The sequence below is a fragment of the Blennius ocellaris genome, assembly GCF_963422515.1.
Source record: "Blennius ocellaris genome assembly, chromosome: 13".
Taxonomy (NCBI): domain Eukaryota; kingdom Metazoa; phylum Chordata; class Actinopteri; order Blenniiformes; family Blenniidae; genus Blennius; species Blennius ocellaris.
Genome location: NC_137662.1, coordinates 1,322,429 through 1,341,288, shown reverse-complemented (window position 1 = coordinate 1,341,288; position 18,860 = coordinate 1,322,429). Strand labels below are relative to the sequence as shown.

The window sequence follows — 18,860 nt, the reverse complement described above, 5'->3', positions numbered from 1 at the left end:
GTAGCCTCCGTCAGGTAAGAACGTGTAGCCTCCTTCAGGTGAGAACATGCAGCCTCCGTCAGGTGACACCATGTAGCCTCCGTCAGGTGAGAACATGCAGCCTCCATCAGGTGAGAACATGCACCCTCCGTCAGGTGAGAACAGGTAGCCTCCGTCAGGTGAGAACATGCAGCCTCCGTCAGCTGAGAACAGGTAGCCTCCGTCAGGTGAGGTCATGCAGCCTCCGTCAGGTGAAAACATGTAGCCTCCGTCAGGTGAGCCCATGTAGCCTCCGTCAGGTGAGGTCATGCAACCTCCATCAGGTGAGAACATGCAGCCTCCATCAGACGAGAACATGCAGCCTCCGTCAGGTGAGGTCATGTAGCCTCCGTCAGGTGAGAACATGCAGCCTCCGTCAGGTGAGGTCCTGCACCACCCTCGATGCTGCAGGTGTGTGACGCTGCTGCGGTCCTCAGGTGTGCTACGCGCTGTGGCGGCGCCTGCTGAAGCTGTTCTGGTGGCTGGTGGTGGCCTACACCATGCTGGTGCTCATCTCCATCTACACCTTCCAGTTCGAGGACTTCCCCGGCTACTGGAGGAACTTCACGGGCTTCACCGAGGAGCAGTGAGTGTTGTGATGGAGGTGGAGGTGGAGGTGCCGGCGGGGGCCTGCGGGTGAGCAGCTGTGATGGTGTGTGTGTGGCAGGCTGGCGGCCGTCGGCCTGGAGACGTTTGCTCTGTCCGAGCTCTTCACCAGCATCCTGATCCCCGGCTTCTTCCTGCTGGCCTGCATCCTGCAGCTGCACTACTTCCACCGGCCCTTCATGAAGATCACCGACCTGGAGCACGTCACGCCCAAACACAGGTACCTGAAGGAGCTAGGAAAGGTGTTAGGAGGCTTCCTAGAGGAGGTAGTGAAAGGTGCTAGGAGGCTTCCTAAAGGAGTTAGAGAAAGGTGTTAGGAGGCTTCCGAAAGGAGTTAAGGTGTTCGGAGGCTCCCTGAAGGAGGTAGTGAAAGGTGTTAGGAGGCTTCCTAAAGGAGGTAGTGAAAGGTGTTAGGAGGCTTCCTAAAGGAGGTAGTGAAAGGTGCTAGGAGGCTTCCTAAAGGAGTTCGAAAAGGTGTTAGGAGGCTTCCTAAAGGAGGTAGTGAAAGGTGTTAGGGGGCTTCCTAAAGGAGTTAAGGTGTTAGGAGGCTTCCTAAAGGAGGTAGTGAAAGGTGTTAGGAGGCTTCCTAAAGGAGTTAAGGTGTTAGGAGGCTTCCTAAAGGAGGTAGTGAAAGGTGTTAGGAGGCTTCCTAAAGGAGGTAGTGAAAGGTGTTAGGGGGCTTCCTAAAGGAGGTAGTGAAAGGTGTTAGGAGGCTTCCTAAAGGAGGTAGTGAAAGGTGTTAGGAGGCTTACTAAAGGAGTTAAGGTGTTAGGAGGCTTCCTAAAGGAGGTAGTGAAAGGTGCTAGGAGGCTTCCTAAAGGAGTTAAGGTGTTAGGAGGCTTCCTAAAGGAGGTAGTGAAAGGTGTTAGGAGGCTTCCTAAAGGAGTTAAGGTGTTAGGAGGCTTCCTAAAGGAGGTAGTGAAAGGTGTTAGGAGGCTTCCTAAAAGGAGTTAGAAAAGGTGTTTGGAGGCTTCCTAAAGGAGGTAGTGAGAGGTGTTAGTAGGCTTCCTAAAGGAGTTAAGGTGTTAGGATGCTTCCTAAAGGAGGTAGTGAAAGGTGTTAGGAGGCTTCCTAAAGGAGGTAGTGAAAGGTGTTAGGAGGCTTCCTAAAGGAGGTAGTGAAAGGTGTTAGGAGGCTTCCTAAAGGAGGTAGTGAAAGGTGTTAGGAGGCTTCCTAAAGGAGGTAGTGAAAGGTGCTAGGAGGCTTCCTAAAGGAGTTAAGGTGTTAGGAGGCTTCCTAAAGGAGGTAGTGAAAGGTGCTAGGAGGCTTCCTAAAGGAGTTAAGGTGTTAGGAGGATTCCTAAAGGAGGTAGTGAAAGGTGTTAGGAGGCTTCCTAAAGGAGTTAAGGTGTTAGGAGGATTCCTAAAGGAGGTAGTGAAAGGTGTTAGGAGGCTTCCTAAAGGAGTTAAGGTGTTAGGAGGCTTCCTAAAGGAGGTAGTGAAAGGTGTTAGGAGGCTTCCTAAAGGAGTTAGAAAAGGTGTTTGGAGGCTCCCTAAAGGAGGTAGTGAAAGGTGTTAGGAGGCTTCCTAAAGGAGGTAGTGAAAGGTGTTAGGAGGCTTCCTAAAGGAGGTAGTGAAAGGTGCTAGGAGGCTTCCTAAAGGAGTTAAGGTGTTAGGAGGCTTCCTAAAGGAGGTAGTGAAAGGTGCTAGGAGGCTTCCTAAAGGAGTTAAGGTGTTAGGAGGATTCCTAAAGGAGGTAGTGAAAGGTGTTAGGAGGCTTCCTAAAGGAGTTAAGGTGTTAGGAGGCTTCCTAAAGGAGGTAGTGAAAGGTGCTAGGAGGCTTCCTAAAGGAGGTAGTGAAAGGTGTTAGGAGGCTTCCTAAAGGAGGTAGTGAAAGGTGTTAGGAGGCTTCCTAAAGGAGTAAAGGTGTTCGGAGGCTCCCTAAAGGAGGTAGTGAAAGGTGTTAGGAGGCGTCCTAAAGGAGTTAGAAAAGGTGTTTGGAGGCTTCCTAAAGGACCTAGTGAAAGGTGTTAGGAGGCGTCCTAAAGGAGTTAGAAAAGGTGTTTGGAGGCTTCCTAAAGGAGGTAGTGAAAGGTGTTAGGAGGCTTCCTAAAGGAGTTAGTGAAAGGTGCTAGGAGGCTTCCTAAAGGAGGTAGTGAAAGGTGCTAGGAGGCTTCCTAAAGGAGTTAAGGTGTTAGGAGGCTTCCTAAAGGAGTTAGTGAAAGGTGTTAGGAGGCTTCCTAAAGGAGTTAGTGAAAGGTATTAGGAGGCTTCCTAAAGGAGCTAAGGTGTTAGGAGGCTTCCTAAAGGAGTTAGTGAAAGGTGCTAGGACGCTTCCTAAAGGAGTTAGAGAAAGGTGTTAGGAGGCTTCCTAAAGGAGGTAGTGAAAGGTGTTAGGAGGCTTCCTAAAGGAGTTAGTGAAATGTGTTAGGAGGCTTCCTGAAGGAGGTAGTGAAAGGTGTTAGGAGGCTTCCTAAAGGAGGTAGTGAAAGGTGTTAGGACGCTTCCTGAAGGAGGTAGTGAAAGGTGTTAGGAGGCTTCCTAAAGGAGGTAGTGAAAGGTGTTAGGAGGCTTCCTAAAGGAGTTAAGGTGTTCGGAGGCTCCCTAAAGGAGGTAGTGAAAGGTGTTAGGAGGCTTCCTAAAGGAGGTAGTGAAAGGTGTTAGGAGGCTTCCTAAAGGAGGTAGTGAAAGGTGTTAGGAGGCTTCCTAAAGGAGGTAGTGAAAGGTGTTAGGAGGCTTCCTGAAGGAGGTAGTGAAAGGTGTTAGGGGGCTTCCTAAAGGAGGTAGTGAAAGGTGTTAGGAGGCTTCCTAAAGGAGTTAAGGTGTTCGGAGGCTCCCTAAAGGAGGTAGTGAAAGGTGTTAGGAGGCTTCCTAAAGGAGGTAGTGAAAGGTGTTAGGAGGCTTCCTAAAGGAGTTAAGGTGTTCGGAGGCTCCCTAAAGGAGGTAGTGAAAGGTGTTAGGAGGCTTCCTAAAGGAGGTAGTGAAAGGTGTTAGGAGGCTTCCTAAAGGAGTTAAGGTGTTAGGAGGCTTCCTAAAGGAGTTAGTGAAAGGTGTTAGGAGGCTTCCTAAAGGAGTTAAGGTGTTAGGAGGCTTCCTAAAGGAGGTAGTGAAAGGTGTTAGGAGGCTTCCTAAAGGAGTTAAGGTGTTAGGAGGCTTCCTAAAGGAGGTAGTGAAAGGTGTTAGGAGGCTTCCTAAAGGAGGTAGTGAAAGGTGTTAGGAGGCTTCCTAAAGGAGTTAGAAAAGGTGTTTGGAGGCTTCCTAAAGGAGGTAGTGAAAGGTGTTAGGAGGCTTCCTAAAGGAGGTAGTGAAAGGTGCTAGGAGGCTTCCTAAAGGAGTTAGTGAAAGGTGCTAGGAGGCTTCCTAAAGGAGGTAGTGAAAGGTGTTAAGAGGCTTCCTAAAGGAGTTAGAGAAAGGTGTTAGGAGGCTTCCTAAAGGAGGTAGTGAAATGTGTTAGGAGGCTTCCTAAAGGAGGTAGTGAAAGGTGTTAGGAGGCTTCCTAAAGGAGTTAAGGTGTTAGGAGGCTTCCTAAAGGAGTTAGTGAAAGGTGTTAGGAGGCTTCCTAAAGGAGTTAGTGAAAGGTGTTAGGAGGCTTCCTAAAGGAGTTAGAGAAAGGTGTTAGGAGGCTTCCTAAAGGAGTTAGTGAAAGGTGTTAGGAGGCTTCCTAAAGGAGGTAGTGAAAGGTGTTAGGAGGCTTCCTGAAGGAGGTAGTGAAAGGTGTTAGGAGGCTTCCTAAAGGAGGTAGTGAAAGGTGTTAGGAGGCTTCCTAAAGGAGTTAAGGTGTTCGGAGGCTTCCTAAAGGAGTTAGTGAAAGGTGCTAGGAGGCTTCCTAAAGGAGGTAGTGAAAGGTGCTAGGAGGCTTCCTAAAGGAGTTAAGGTGTTAGGAGGCTTCCTAAAGGACCTAGTGAAAGGTGTTAGGAGGCTTCCTAAAGGAGTTAAGGTGTTAGGAGGCTTCCTAAAGGAGTTAGTGAATGGTGTTAGGAGGCTTCCTAAAGGAGGTAGTGAAAGGTGTTAGGAGGCTTCCTAAAGGAGTTAAGGTGTTAGGAGGCTTCCTAAAGGAGGTAGTGAAAGGTGTTAGGAGGCTTACTAAAGGAGGTAGTGAAAGGTGCTAGGAGGCTTCCTAAAGGAGTTCGAAAAGGTGCTAGGAGGCTTCCTAAAGGAGGTAGTGAAAGGTGTTAGGAGGCTTCCTAAAGGAGGTTGTGAAAGGTGCTAGGAGGCTTCCTAAAGGAGTTCGAAAAGGTGTTAGGAATCTTCCTAAAGGAGGTAGTGAAAGGTGCTAGGAGGCTTCCTAAAGGAGTTAAGGTGTTAGGAGGCTTCCTAAAGGAGGTAGTGAAAGGTGTTAGGAGGCTTCCTAAAGGAGTTAGTGAAAGGTGCTAGGAGGCTTCCTAAAGGAGGTAGTGAAAGGTGCTAGGAGGCTTCCTAAAGGAGTTAAGGTGTTAGGAGGCTTCCTAAAGGAGTTAGTGAAAGGTGTTAGGAGGCTTCCTAAAGGAGTTAGTGAAAGGTGTTAGGAGGCTTCCTAAAGGAGCTAAGGTGTTAGGAGGCTTCCTAAAGGAGTTAGTGAAAGGTGCTAGGACGCTTCCTAAAGGAGTTAGAGAAAGGTGTTAGGAGGCTTCCTAAAGGAGGTAGTGAAAGGTGTTAGGAGGCTTCCTAAAGGAGTTAGTGAAAGGTGTTAGGAGGCTTCCTGAAGGAGGTAGTGAAAGGTGTTAGGAGGCTTCCTAAAGGAGGTAGTGAAAGGTGTTAGGAGGCTTCCTAAAGGAGGTAGTGAAAGGTGTTAGGAGGCTTCCTAAAGGAGTTAAGGTGTTCGGAGGCTCCCTAAAGGAGGTAGTGAAAGGTGTTAGGAGGCTTCCTAAAGGAGGTAGTGAAAGGTGTTAGGAGGCTTCCTAAAGGAGTAAAGGTGTTCGGAGGCTCCCTAAAGGAGGTAGTGAAAGGTGTTAGGAGGCTTCCTAAAGGAGGTAGTGAAAGGTGTTAGGAGGCTTCCTAAAGGAGTTAAGGTGTTAGGAGGCTTCCTAAAGGAGTTAGTGAAAGGTGTTAGGAGGCTTCCTAAAGGAGTTAAGGTGTTAGGAGGCTTCCTAAAGGAGGTAGTGAAAGGTGTTAGGAGGCTTCCTAAAGGAGTTAAGGTGTTAGGAGGCTTCCTAAAGGAGGTAGTGAAAGGTGTTAGGAGGCTTCCTAAAGGAGGTAGTGAAAGGTGTTAGGAGGCTTCCTAAAGGAGTTAGAAAAGGTGTTTGGAGGCTTCCTAAAGGAGGTAGTGAAAGGTGTTAGGAGGCTTCCTAAAGGAGGTAGTGAAAGGTGCTAGGAGGCTTCCTAAAGGAGTTAGTGAAAGGTGCTAGGAGGCTTCCTAAAGGAGGTAGTGAAAGGTGTTAAGAGGCTTCCTAAAGGAGTTAGAGAAAGGTGTTAGGAGGCTTCCTAAAGGAGGTAGTGAAATGTGTTAGGAGGCTTCCTAAAGGAGGTAGTGAAAGGTGTTAGGAGGCTTCCTAAAGGAGTTAAGGTGTTAGGAGGCTTCCTAAAGGAGTTAGTGAAAGGTGTTAGGAGGCTTCCTAAAGGAGTTAGTGAAAGGTGTTAGGAGGCTTCCTAAAGGAGTTAGAGAAAGGTGTTAGGAGGCTTCCTAAAGGAGTTAGTGAAAGGTGTTAGGAGGCTTCCTAAAGGAGGTAGTGAAAGGTGTTAGGAGGCTTCCTGAAGGAGGTAGTGAAAGGTGTTAGGAGGCTTCCTAAAGGAGGTAGTGAAAGGTGTTAGGAGGCTTCCTAAAGGAGTTAAGGTGTTCGGAGGCTTCCTAAAGGAGTTAGTGAAAGGTGCTAGGAGGCTTCCTAAAGGAGGTAGTGAAAGGTGCTAGGAGGCTTCCTAAAGGAGTTAAGGTGTTAGGAGGCTTCCTAAAGGACCTAGTGAAAGGTGTTAGGAGGCTTCCTAAAGGAGTTAAGGTGTTAGGAGGCTTCCTAAAGGAGTTAGTGAATGGTGTTAGGAGGCTTCCTAAAGGAGGTAGTGAAAGGTGTTAGGAGGCTTCCTAAAGGAGTTAAGGTGTTAGGAGGCTTCCTAAAGGAGGTAGTGAAAGGTGTTAGGAGGCTTACTAAAGGAGGTAGTGAAAGGTGCTAGGAGGCTTCCTAAAGGAGTTCGAAAAGGTGCTAGGAGGCTTCCTAAAGGAGGTAGTGAAAGGTGTTAGGAGGCTTCCTAAAGGAGGTTGTGAAAGGTGCTAGGAGGCTTCCTAAAGGAGTTCGAAAAGGTGTTAGGAATCTTCCTAAAGGAGGTAGTGAAAGGTGCTAGGAGGCTTCCTAAAGGAGTTAAGGTGTTAGGAGGCTTCCTAAAGGAGGTAGTGAAAGGTGTTAGGAGGCTTCCTAAAGGAGTTAGTGAAAGGTGCTAGGAGGCTTCCTAAAGGAGGTAGTGAAAGGTGCTAGGAGGCTTCCTAAAGGAGTTAAGGTGTTAGGAGGCTTCCTAAAGGAGTTAGTGAAAGGTGTTAGGAGGCTTCCTAAAGGAGTTAGTGAAAGGTGTTAGGAGGCTTCCTAAAGGAGCTAAGGTGTTAGGAGGCTTCCTAAAGGAGTTAGTGAAAGGTGCTAGGACGCTTCCTAAAGGAGTTAGAGAAAGGTGTTAGGAGGCTTCCTAAAGGAGGTAGTGAAAGGTGTTAGGAGGCTTCCTAAAGGAGTTAGTGAAAGGTGTTAGGAGGCTTCCTGAAGGAGGTAGTGAAAGGTGTTAGGAGGCTTCCTAAAGGAGGTAGTGAAAGGTGTTAGGAGGCTTCCTGAAGGAGGTAGTGAAAGGTGTTAGGAGGCTTCCTAAAGGAGGTAGTGAAAGGTGTTAGGAGGCTTCCTAAAGGAGTTAAGGTGTTCGGAGGCTCCCTAAAGGAGGTAGTGAAAGGTGTTAGGAGGCTTCCTAAAGGAGGTAGTGAAAGGTGTTAGGAGGCTTCCTAAAGGAGGTAGTGAAAGGTGTTAGGAGGCTTCCTAAAGGAGGTAGTGAAAGGTGTTAGGAGGCTTCCTGAAGGAGGTAGTGAAAGGTGTTAGGAGGCTTCCTAAAGGAGGTAGTGAAAGGTGTTAGGAGGCTTCCTAAAGGAGTTAAGGTGTTAGGAGGCTTCCTAAAGGAGGTAGTGAAAGGTGTTAGGAGGCTTCCTAAAGGAGGTAGTGAAAGGTGCTAGGAGGCTTCCTAAAGGAGTTCGAAAAGGTGCTAGGAGGCTTCCTAAAGGAGGTAGTGAAAGGTGCTAGGAGGCTTCCTAAAGGAGTTAAGGTGTTAGGAGGCTTCCTAAAGGAGGTAGTGAAAGGTGTTAGGAGGCTTCCTAAAGGAGTTAGTGAAAGGTGCTAGGAGGCTTCCTAAAGGAGTTAAGGTGTTAGGAGGCTTCCTAAAGGAGTTAGTGAAAGGTGTTAGGAGGCTTCCTAAAGGAGTTAGTGAAAGGTGTTAGGAGGCTTCCTAAAGGAGCTAAGGTGTTAGGAGGCTTCCTAAAGGAGTTAGTAAAAGGTGCTAGGACGCTTCCTAAAGGAGTTAGAGAAAGGTGTTAGGAGGCTTCCTAAAGGAGGTAGTGAAAGGTGTTAGGAGGCTTCCTAAAGGAGTTAGTGAAAGGTGTTAGGAGGCTTCCTGAAGGAGGTAGTGAAAGGTGTTAGGAGGCTTCCTAAAGGAGGTAGTGAAAGGTGTTAGGAGGCTTCCTGAAGGAGGTAGTGAAAGGTGTTAGGGGGCTTCCTAAAGGAGGTAGTGAAAGGTGTTAGGAGGCTTCCTAAAGGAGTTAAGGTGTTCGGAGGCTCCCTAAAGGAGGTAGTGAAAGGTGTTAGGAGGCTTCCTAAAGGAGGTAGTGAAAGGTGTTAGGAGGCTTCCTAAAGGAGGTAGTGAAAGGTGTTAGGAGGCTTCCTGAAGGAGGTAGTGAAAGGTGTTAGGAGGCTTCCTAAAGGAGGTAGTGAAAGGTGTTAGGAGGCTTCCTAAAGGAGTTAAGGTGTTCGGAGGCTCCCTAAAGGAGGTAGTGAAAGGTGTTAGGAGGCTTCCTAAAGGAGGTAGTGAAAGGTGTTAGGAGGCTTCCTAAAGGAGTTAAGGTGTTCGGAGGCTCCCTAAAGGAGGTAGTGAAAGGTGTTAGGAGGCTTCCTAAAGGAGGTAGTGAAAGGTGTTAGGAGGCTTCCTATAGGAGGTAGTGAAAGGTGTTAGGAGGCTTCCTAAAGGAGTTAAGGTGTTAGGAGGCTTCCTAAAGGAGTTAGTGAAAGGTGCTAGGACGCTTCCTAAAGGAGTTAGAGAAAGGTGTTAGGAGGCTTCCTAAAGGAGGTAGTGAAAGGTGTTAGGAGGCTTCCTAAAGGAGGTAGTGAAAGGTGTTAGGAGGCTTCCTGAAGGAGGTAGTGAAAGGTGTTAGGAGGCTTCCTAAAGGAGGTAGTGAAAGGTGTTAGGAGGCTTCCTAAAGGAGTTAAGGTGTTCGGAGGCTCCCTAAAGGAGGTAGTGAAAGGTGTTAGGAGGCTCCCTAAAGGAGGTAGTGAAAGGTGTTAGGAGGCTTCCTAAAGGAGGTAGTGAAAGGTGTTAGGAGGCTTCCTAAAGGAGTTAAGGTGTTAGGAGGCTTCCTAAAGGAGTTAGTGAAAGGTGTTAGGAGGCTTCCTAAAGGAGTTAAGGTGTTAGGAGGCTTCCTAAAGGAGTTAGTGAAAGGTGTTAGGAGGCTTCCTAAAGGAGTTCAGGTGTTAGGAGGCTTCCTAAAGGAGGTAGTGAAAGGTGTCAGGAGGCTTCCTAAAGGAGGTAGTGAAAGGTGTTAGGAGGCTTCCTGAAGGAGGTAGTGAAAGGTGTTAGGAGGCTTCCTAAAGGAGGTAGTGAAAGGTGTTAGGAGGCTTCCTAAAGGAGTTAAGGTGTTCGGAGGCTCCCTAAAGGAGGTAGTGAAGGGTGTTCGGAGGCTCCCTAAAGGAAGTAGTGAAAGGTGTTAGGAGGCTTCCTAAAGGAGTTAAGGTGTTTGGAGGCTTCCTAAAGGAGGTAGTGAAAGGTGTTAGGAGGCTTCCTAAAGGAGTTAGTGAAAGGTGTTAGGAGGCTTCCTAAAGGAGTTAGAGAAAGGTGTTAGGAGGCTTCCTAAAGGAGGTAGTGAAAGGTGTTAGGAGGCTTCCTAAAGGAGGTAGTGAAAGGTGTTAGGAGGCTTCCTGAAGGAGGTAGTGAAAGGTGTTAGGAGGCTTCCTAAAGGAGTTAAGGTGTTCGGAGGCTCCCTAAAGGAGGTAGTGAAAGGTGTTAGGAGGCTTCCTAAAGGAGTTAAGGTGTTAGGAGGCTTCCTAAAGGAGGTAGTGAAAGGTGTTAGGAGGCTTCCTAAAGGAGTTAGTGAAAGGTGCTAGGAGGCTTCCTAAAGGAGGTAGTGAAAGGTGCTAGGAGGCTTCCTAAAGGAGTTAAGGTGTTAGGAGGCTTCCTAAAGGAGTTAGTGAAAGGTGTTAGGAGGCTTCCTAAAGGAGTTAGTGAAAGGTGTTAGGAGGCTTCCTAAAGGAGCTAAGGTGTTAGGAGGCTTCCTAAAGGAGTTAGTAAAAGGTGCTAGGACGCTTCCTAAAGGAGGTAGTGAAAGGTGTTAGGAGGCTTCCTAAAGGAGGTAGTGAAAGGTGTTAGGAGGCTTCCTGAAGGAGGTAGTGAAAGGTGTTAGGAGGCTTCCTAAAGGAGGTAGTGAAAGGTGTTAGGAGGCTTCCTAAAGGAGTTAAGGTGTTCGGAGGCTCCCTAAAGGAGGTAGTGAAGGGTGTTCGGAGGCTCCCTAAAGGAAGTAGTGAAAGGTGTTAGGAGGCTTCCTAAAGGAGTTAAGGTGTTTGGAGGCTTCCTAAAGGAGGTAGTGAAAGGTGTTAGGAGGCTTCCTAAAGGAGTTAGTGAAAGGTGTTAGGAGGCTTCCTAAAGGAGTTAGAGAAAGGTGTTAGGAGGCTTCCTAAAGGAGGTAGTGAAAGGTGTTAGGAGGCTTCCTAAAGGAGGTAGTGAAAGGTGTTAGGAGGCTTCCTGAAGGAGGTAGTGAAAGGTGTTAGGAGGCTTCCTAAAGGAGTTAAGGTGTTCGGAGGCTCCCTAAAGGAGGTAGTGAAAGGTGTTAGGAGGCTTCCTAAAGGAGGTAGTGAAAGGTGTTAGGAGGCTTCCTAAAGGAGTTAAGGTGTTAGGAGGCTTCCTAAAGGAGTTAGAAAAGGTGTTTGGAGGCTTCCTAAAGGAGTTAGAGAAAGGTGTTAGGAGGCTTCCTAAAGGAGGTAGTGAAAGGTGTTAGGAGGCTTCCTAAAGGAGGTAGTGAAAGGTGTTAGGAGGCTTCCTGAAGGAGGTAGTGAAAGGTGTTAGGAGGCTTCCTAAAGGAGGTAGTGAAAGGTGTTAGGAGGCTTCCTAAAGGAGTTAAGGTGTTCGGAGGCTCCCTAAAGGAGGTAGTGAAAGGTGTTCGGAGGCTTCCTAAAGGAAGTAGTGAAAGGTGTTAGGAGGCTCCCTAAAGGAAGTAGTGAAAGGTGTTAGGAGGCTTCCTAAAGGAGTTAAGGTGTTTGGAGGCTTCCTAAAGGAGGTAGTGAAAGGTGTTAGGAGGCTTCCTAAAGGAGGTAGTGAAAGGTGTTAGGAGGCTTCCTGAAGGAGGTAGTGAAAGGCGTTAGGAGGCTTCCTAAAGGAGGTAGTGAAAGGTGTTAGGAGGCTTCCTAAAGGAGTTAAGGTGTTCGGAGGCTCCCTAAAGGAGGTAGTGAAAGGTGTTCGGAGGCTCCCTAAAGGAAGTAGTGAAAGGTGTTAGGAGGCTTACTAAAGGAGTTAAGGTGTTTGGAGGCTTCCTAAAGGAGGTAGTGAAAGGTGTTAGGAGGCTTCCTAAAGGATGTAGTGAAAGGTGTTAGGAGGCTTCCTAAAGGAGTTAAGGTGTTCGGAGGCTCCCTAAAGGAGTTAGTGAAAGGTGTTAGGAGGCATCCTAAAGGAGTTAGAAAAGGTGTTAGGAGGCTTCCTAAAGGACTTAGTGAAAGGTGTTAGGAGGCTTCCTAAAGGACTTAGTGAAAGGTGTTAGGAGGCTTCCTAAAGGAGTTAAGGTGTTAGGAGGCTTCCTAAAGGAGGTAGTGAAAGGTGTTAGGAGGCTTCTTAAAGGAGGTAGTGAAAGGTGTTAGGAGGCTTCCTAAAGGAGTTAAGGTGTTCGGAGGCTCCCTAAAGGAGGTAGTGAAAGGTGTTAGGAGGCTTCCTAAAGGAGTTAAGGTGTTAGGAGGCTTCCTAAAGGAGGTAGTGAAAGGTGTTAGGAGGCTTCCTAAAGGAGGTAGTGAAAGGTGTTAGGAGGCTTCCTAAAGGAGGTAGTGAAAGGTGTTAGGAGGCTTCCTAAAGGAGTTAAGGTGTTCGGAGGCTCCCTAAAGGAGGTAGTGAAAGGTGTTAGGAGGCTTCCTAAAGGAGTTAAGGTGTTAGGAGGCTTCCTAAAGGAGGTAGTGAAAGGTGTTAGGAGGCTTCCTAAAGGAGGTAGTGAAAGGTGTTAGGAGGCTTCCTAAAGGAGGTAGTGAAAGGTGTTCGGAGGCTCCCTAAAGGAGGTAGTGAAAGGTGTTAGGAGGCTTCCTAAAGGAGTTAGAAAAGGTGTTTGGAGGCTTCCTAAAGGAGGTAGTGAAAGGTGTTCGGAGGCTCCCTAAAGGAGGTAGTGAAAGGTGTTAGGAGGCTTCCTAAAGGAGGTAGTGAAAGGTGTTAGGAGGCTTCCTAAAGGAGTTTAGGTGTTTGGAGGCTTCCTAAAGGAGGTAGTGAAAGGTGTTAGGAGGCTTCCCAAAGGAGGTAGTGAAAGGTGTTAGGAGGCTTCCTAAAGGAGTTAAGGTGTTAGGAGGCTTCCTAAAGGAGGTAGTGAAAGGTGTTAGGAGGCTTCCTAAAGGAGTTAAGGTGTTCGGAGGCTCCCTAAAGGAGTTAGTGAAAGGTGTTAGGAGGCATCCTAAAGGAGTTAGAAAAGGTGTTAGGAGGCTTCCTAAAGGACCTAGTGAAAGGTGTTAGGAGGCTTCCTAAAGGAGTTAAGGTGTTAGGAGGCTTCCTAAAGGAGGTAGTGAAAGGTGTTAGGAGCCTTCCTAAAGGAGGTAGTGAAAGGTGTTAGGAGGCTTCCTGAAGGAGGTAGTGAAAGGTGTTAGGAGGCTTCCTAAAGGAGGTAGTGAAAGGTGTTAGGAGGCTTCCTAAAAGAGTTAGAAAAGGTGTTTGGAGGCTTCCTAAAGGAGGTAGTGAAAGGTGTTAGGAGGCTTCCTAAAGGAGTTAAGGTGTTAGGAGGCTTCCTAAAGGAGGTAGTGAAAGGTGTCAGGAGCCTTCCTAAAGGAGGTAGTGAAAGGTGTTAGGAGGCTTCCTGAAGGAGGTAGTGAAAGGTGTTAGGAGGCTTCCTAAAGGAGGTAGTGAAAGGTGTTAGGAGGCTTCCTAAAGGAGTTAAGGTGTTCGGAGGCTCCCTAAAGGAGGTAGTGAAGGGTGTTCGGAGGCTCCCTAAAGGAAGTAGTGAAAGGTGTTAGGAGGCTTCCTAAAGGAGTTAAGGTGTTTGGAGGCTTCCTAAAGGAGGTAGTGAAAGGTGTTAGGAGGCTTCCTAAAGGAGTTAGTGAAAGGTGTTAGGAGGCTTCCTAAAGGAGTTAGAGAAAGGTGTTAGGAGGCTTCCTAAAGGAGGTAGTGAAAGGTGTTAGGAGGCTTCCTAAAGGAGGTAGTGAAAGGTGTTAGGAGGCTTCCTGAAGGAGGTAGTGAAAGGTGTTAGGAGGCTTCCTAAAGGAGTTAAGGTGTTCGGAGGCTCCCTAAAGGAGGTAGTGAAAGGTGTTAGGAGGCTTCCTAAAGGAGTTAAGGTGTTAGGAGGCTTCCTAAAGGAGGTAGTGAAAGGTGTTAGGAGGCTTCCTAAAGGAGTTAGTGAAAGGTGCTAGGAGGCTTCCTAAAGGAGGTAGTGAAAGGTGCTAGGAGGCTTCCTAAAGGAGTTAAGGTGTTAGGAGGCTTCCTAAAGGAGTTAGTGAAAGGTGTTAGGAGGCTTCCTAAAGGAGTTAGTGAAAGGTGTTAGGAGGCTTCCTAAAGGAGCTAAGGTGTTAGGAGGCTTCCTAAAGGAGTTAGTAAAAGGTGCTAGGACGCTTCCTAAAGGAGGTAGTGAAAGGTGTTAGGAGGCTTCCTAAAGGAGGTAGTGAAAGGTGTTAGGAGGCTTCCTGAAGGAGGTAGTGAAAGGTGTTAGGAGGCTTCCTAAAGGAGGTAGTGAAAGGTGTTAGGAGGCTTCCTAAAGGAGTTAAGGTGTTCGGAGGCTCCCTAAAGGAGGTAGTGAAGGGTGTTCGGAGGCTCCCTAAAGGAAGTAGTGAAAGGTGTTAGGAGGCTTCCTAAAGGAGTTAAGGTGTTTGGAGGCTTCCTAAAGGAGGTAGTGAAAGGTGTTAGGAGGCTTCCTAAAGGAGTTAGTGAAAGGTGTTAGGAGGCTTCCTAAAGGAGTTAGAGAAAGGTGTTAGGAGGCTTCCTAAAGGAGGTAGTGAAAGGTGTTAGGAGGCTTCCTAAAGGAGGTAGTGAAAGGTGTTAGGAGGCTTCCTGAAGGAGGTAGTGAAAGGTGTTAGGAGGCTTCCTAAAGGAGTTAAGGTGTTCGGAGGCTCCCTAAAGGAGGTAGTGAAAGGTGTTAGGAGGCTTCCTAAAGGAGGTAGTGAAAGGTGTTAGGAGGCTTCCTAAAGGAGTTAAGGTGTTAGGAGGCTTCCTAAAGGAGTTAGAAAAGGTGTTTGGAGGCTTCCTAAAGGAGTTAGAGAAAGGTGTTAGGAGGCTTCCTAAAGGAGGTAGTGAAAGGTGTTAGGAGGCTTCCTAAAGGAGGTAGTGAAAGGTGTTAGGAGGCTTCCTGAAGGAGGTAGTGAAAGGTGTTAGGAGGCTTCCTAAAGGAGGTAGTGAAAGGTGTTAGGAGGCTTCCTAAAGGAGTTAAGGTGTTCGGAGGCTCCCTAAAGGAGGTAGTGAAAGGTGTTCGGAGGCTTCCTAAAGGAAGTAGTGAAAGGTGTTAGGAGGCTCCCTAAAGGAAGTAGTGAAAGGTGTTAGGAGGCTTCCTAAAGGAGTTAAGGTGTTTGGAGGCTTCCTAAAGGAGGTAGTGAAAGGTGTTAGGAGGCTTCCTAAAGGAGGTAGTGAAAGGTGTTAGGAGGCTTCCTGAAGGAGGTAGTGAAAGGCGTTAGGAGGCTTCCTAAAGGAGGTAGTGAAAGGTGTTAGGAGGCTTCCTAAAGGAGTTAAGGTGTTCGGAGGCTCCCTAAAGGAGGTAGTGAAAGGTGTTCGGAGGCTCCCTAAAGGAAGTAGTGAAAGGTGTTAGGAGGCTTACTAAAGGAGTTAAGGTGTTTGGAGGCTTCCTAAAGGAGGTAGTGAAAGGTGTTAGGAGGCTTCCTAAAGGATGTAGTGAAAGGTGTTAGGAGGCTTCCTAAAGGAGTTAAGGTGTTCGGAGGCTCCCTAAAGGAGTTAGTGAAAGGTGTTAGGAGGCATCCTAAAGGAGTTAGAAAAGGTGTTAGGAGGCTTCCTAAAGGACTTAGTGAAAGGTGTTAGGAGGCTTCCTAAAGGACTTAGTGAAAGGTGTTAGGAGGCTTCCTAAAGGAGTTAAGGTGTTAGGAGGCTTCCTAAAGGAGGTAGTGAAAGGTGTTAGGAGGCTTCTTAAAGGAGGTAGTGAAAGGTGTTAGGAGGCTTCCTAAAGGAGTTAAGGTGTTCGGAGGCTCCCTAAAGGAGGTAGTGAAAGGTGTTAGGAGGCTTCCTAAAGGAGTTAAGGTGTTAGGAGGCTTCCTAAAGGAGGTAGTGAAAGGTGTTAGGAGGCTTCCTAAAGGAGGTAGTGAAAGGTGTTAGGAGGCTTCCTAAAGGAGGTAGTGAAAGGTGTTAGGAGGCTTCCTAAAGGAGTTAAGGTGTTCGGAGGCTCCCTAAAGGAGGTAGTGAAAGGTGTTAGGAGGCTTCCTAAAGGAGTTAAGGTGTTAGGAGGCTTCCTAAAGGAGGTAGTGAAAGGTGTTAGGAGGCTTCCTAAAGGAGGTAGTGAAAGGTGTTAGGAGGCTTCCTAAAGGAGGTAGTGAAAGGTGTTCGGAGGCTCCCTAAAGGAGGTAGTGAAAGGTGTTAGGAGGCTTCCTAAAGGAGTTAGAAAAGGTGTTTGGAGGCTTCCTAAAGGAGGTAGTGAAAGGTGTTCGGAGGCTCCCTAAAGGAGGTAGTGAAAGGTGTTAGGAGGCTTCCTAAAGGAGGTAGTGAAAGGTGTTAGGAGGCTTCCTAAAGGAGTTTAGGTGTTTGGAGGCTTCCTAAAGGAGGTAGTGAAAGGTGTTAGGAGGCTTCCCAAAGGAGGTAGTGAAAGGTGTTAGGAGGCTTCCTAAAGGAGTTAAGGTGTTAGGAGGCTTCCTAAAGGAGGTAGTGAAAGGTGTTAGGAGGCTTCCTAAAGGAGTTAAGGTGTTCGGAGGCTCCCTAAAGGAGTTAGTGAAAGGTGTTAGGAGGCATCCTAAAGGAGTTAGAAAAGGTGTTAGGAGGCTTCCTAAAGGACCTAGTGAAAGGTGTTAGGAGGCTTCCTAAAGGAGTTAAGGTGTTAGGAGGCTTCCTAAAGGAGGTAGTGAAAGGTGTTAGGAGCCTTCCTAAAGGAGGTAGTGAAAGGTGTTAGGAGGCTTCCTGAAGGAGGTAGTGAAAGGTGTTAGGAGGCTTCCTAAAGGAGGTAGTGAAAGGTGTTAGGAGGCTTCCTAAAAGAGTTAGAAAAGGTGTTTGGAGGCTTCCTAAAGGAGGTAGTGAAAGGTGTTAGGAGGCTTCCTAAAGGAGTTAAGGTGTTCGGAGGCTCCCTAAAGGAGTTAGTGAAAGGTGTTAGGAGGCATCCTAAAGGAGTTAGAAAAGGTGTTAGGAGGCTTCCTAAAGGACTTAGTGAAAGGTGTTAGGAGGCTTCCTAAAGGAGTTAAGGTGTTAGGAGGCTTCCTAAAGGAGGTAGTGAAAGGTGTTAGGAGGCTTCCTGAAGGAGGTAGTGAAAGGTGTTAGGAGGCTTCCTAAAGGAGGTAGTGAAAGGTGTTAGGAGGCTTCCTAAAGGAGTTAGTGAAAGGTGCTAGGACGCTTCCTAAAGGAGTTAGAGAAAGGTGTTAGGAGGCTTCCTAAAGGAGGTAGTGAAAGGTGTTAGGAGGCTTCCTAAAGGAGGTAGTGAAAGGTGTTAAGAGGCTTCCTAAAGGAGTTAAGGTGTTCGGAGGCTCCCTAAAGGAGGTAGTGAAAGGTGTTAGGAGGCTTCCTAAAGGAGGTAGTGAAAGGTGTTAGGAGGCTTCCTAAAGGAGTTAGAAAAGGTGTTTGGAGGCTTCCTAAAGGAGGTAGTGAAAGGGGTTAGGAGGCTTCCTAAAGGAGTTAAGGTGTTCGGAGGTTCCCTAAAGGAGTTAGTGAAAGGTGTTAGGAGGCATCCTAAAGGAGTTAGAAAAGTTGTTAGGAGGCTTCCTAAAGGACTTAATGAAAGGTGTTAGGAGGCTTCCTAAAGGAGGTTGTGAAAGGTGTTAGGAGGCTTCCTAAAGGAGTTAAGGTGTTAGGAGGCTTCCTAAAGGAGGTGGTGAAAGGTGTTAGGAGGCTTCCTAAAGGAGTTAGTGAAAGGTGTTAGGAGGCTTCCTAAAGGAGGTAGTGAAAGGTGCTAGGAGGCTTCCTAAAGGAGTTAAGGTGTTAGGAGGCTTCCTAAAGGAGGTAGTGAAAGGTGTTAGGAGGCTTCCTAAAGGAGTTAAGGTGTTAGGAGGCTTCCTAAAGGAGGTAGTGAAAGGTGTTAGGAGGCTTCCTAAAAGGAGTTAGAAAAGGTGTTTGGAGGCTTCCTAAAGGAGGTAGTGAAAGGTGTTCGGAGGCTTCCTAAAGGAGGTAGTGAGAGGTGTTAGTAGGCTTCCTAAAGGAGTTAAGGTGTTAGGATGCTTCCTAAAGGAGGTAGTGAAAGGTGTTAGGAGGCTTCCTAAAGGAGGTAGTGAAAGGTCTTAGGAGGCTTCCTAAAGGAGGTAGTGAAAGGTGTTAGGAGGCTTCCTAAAGGAGGTAGTGAAAGGTGTTAGGAGGCTTCCTAAAGGAGGTAGTGAAAGGTGCTAGGAGGCTTCCTAAAGGAGTTAAGGTGTTAGGAGGCTTCCTAAAGGAGGTAGTGAAAGGTGCTAGGAGGCTTCCTAAAGGAGTTAAGGTGTTAGGAGGCTTCCTAAAGGAGGTAGTGAAAGGTGTTAGGAGGCTTCCTAAAGGAGTTAAGGTGTTAGGAGGCTTCCTAAAGGAGGTAGTGAAAGGTGTTAGGAGGCTTCCTAAAGGAGTTAGAAAAGGTGTTTGGAGGCTTCCTAAAGGAGGTAGTGAAAGGTGTTAGGAGGCTTCCTAAAGGAGTAAAGGTGTTCGGAGGCTCCCTAAAGGAGGTAGTGAAAGGTGTTAGGAGGCGTCCTAAAGGAGTTAGAAAAGGTGTTTGGAGGCTTCCTAAAGGAGGTAGTGAAAGGTGTTAGGAGGCTTCCTAAAGGAGTTAGTGAAAGGTGCTAGGAGGCTTCCTAAAGGAGGTAGTGAAAGGTGCTAGGAGGCTTCCTAAAGGAGTTAAGGTGTTAGGAGGCTTCCTAAAGGAGTTAGTGAAAGGTGTTAGGAGGCTTCCTAAAGGAGTTAGTGAAAGGTGTTAGGAGGCTTCCTAAAGGAGCTAAGGTGTTAGGAGGCTTCCTAAAGGAGTTAGTGAAAGGTGCTAGGACGCTTCCTACAGGAGTTAGAGAAAGGTGTTAGGAGGCTTCCTAAAGGAGGTAGTGAAAGGTGTTAGGAGGCTTCCTAAAGGAGTTAGTGAAAGGTGTTAGGAGGCTTCCTGAAGGAGGTAGTGAAAGGTGTTAGGAGGCTTCCTAAAGGAGGTAGTGAAAGGTGTTAGGACGCTTCCTGAAGGAGGTAGTGAAAGGTGTTAGGAGGCTTCCTAAAGGAGGTAGTGAAAGGTGTTAGGAGGCTTCCTAAAGGAGTTAAGGTGTTCGGAGGCTCCCTAAAGGAGGTAGTGAAAGGTGTTAGGAGGCTTCCTAAAGGAGGTAGTGAAAGGTGTTAGGAGGCTTCCTAAAGGAGGTAGTGAAAGGTGTTAGGAGGCTTCCTAAAGGAGGTAGTGAAAGGTGTTAGGAGGCTTCCTGAAGGAGGTAGTGAAAGGTGTTAGGAGGCTTCCTAAAGGAGGTAGTGAAAGGTGTTAGGAGGCTTCCTAAAGGAGTTAAGGTGTTCGGAGGCTCCCTAAAGGAGGTAGTGAAAGGTGTTAGGAGGCTTCCTAAAGGAGGTAGTGAAAGGTGTTAGGAGGCTTCCTAAAGGAGTTAAGGTGTTCGGAGGCTCCCTAAAGGAGGTAGTGAAAGGTGTTAGGAGGCTTCCTAAAGGAGGTAGTGAAAGGTGTTAGGAGGCTTCCTAAAGGAGTTAAGGTGTTAGGAGGCTTCCTAAAGGAGTTAGTGAAAGGTGTTAGGAGGCTTCCTAAAGGAGTTAAGGTGTTAGGAGGCTTCCTAAAGGAGGTAGTGAAAGGTGTTAGGAGGCTTCCTAAAGGAGTTAAGGTGTTAGGAGGCTTCCTAAAGGAGGTAGTGAAAGGTGTTAGGAGGCTTCCTA

The 18,860-nt window shown here is 47.5% G+C and overlaps 1 protein-coding gene across 4 annotated transcripts in view; it reads left to right on the top strand.

Annotated features, from left to right (window-relative positions):
• Positions 1–18,860, top strand: part of piezo1 (piezo type mechanosensitive ion channel component 1 (Er blood group)) — a 218,743-nt gene that overhangs the window by 91,350 nt on the left and 108,533 nt on the right. For all 4 annotated transcript variants that reach the window (XM_080507823.1, XM_080507825.1, XM_080507824.1 and 1 more), the window contains exons 15-16: positions 456–604; positions 686–844. In XM_080507823.1, coding sequence (XP_080363949.1) covers positions 456–604; positions 686–844 — 308 coding nt within the window. The remainder of the gene's footprint in view (positions 1–455; positions 605–685; positions 845–18,860) is intronic.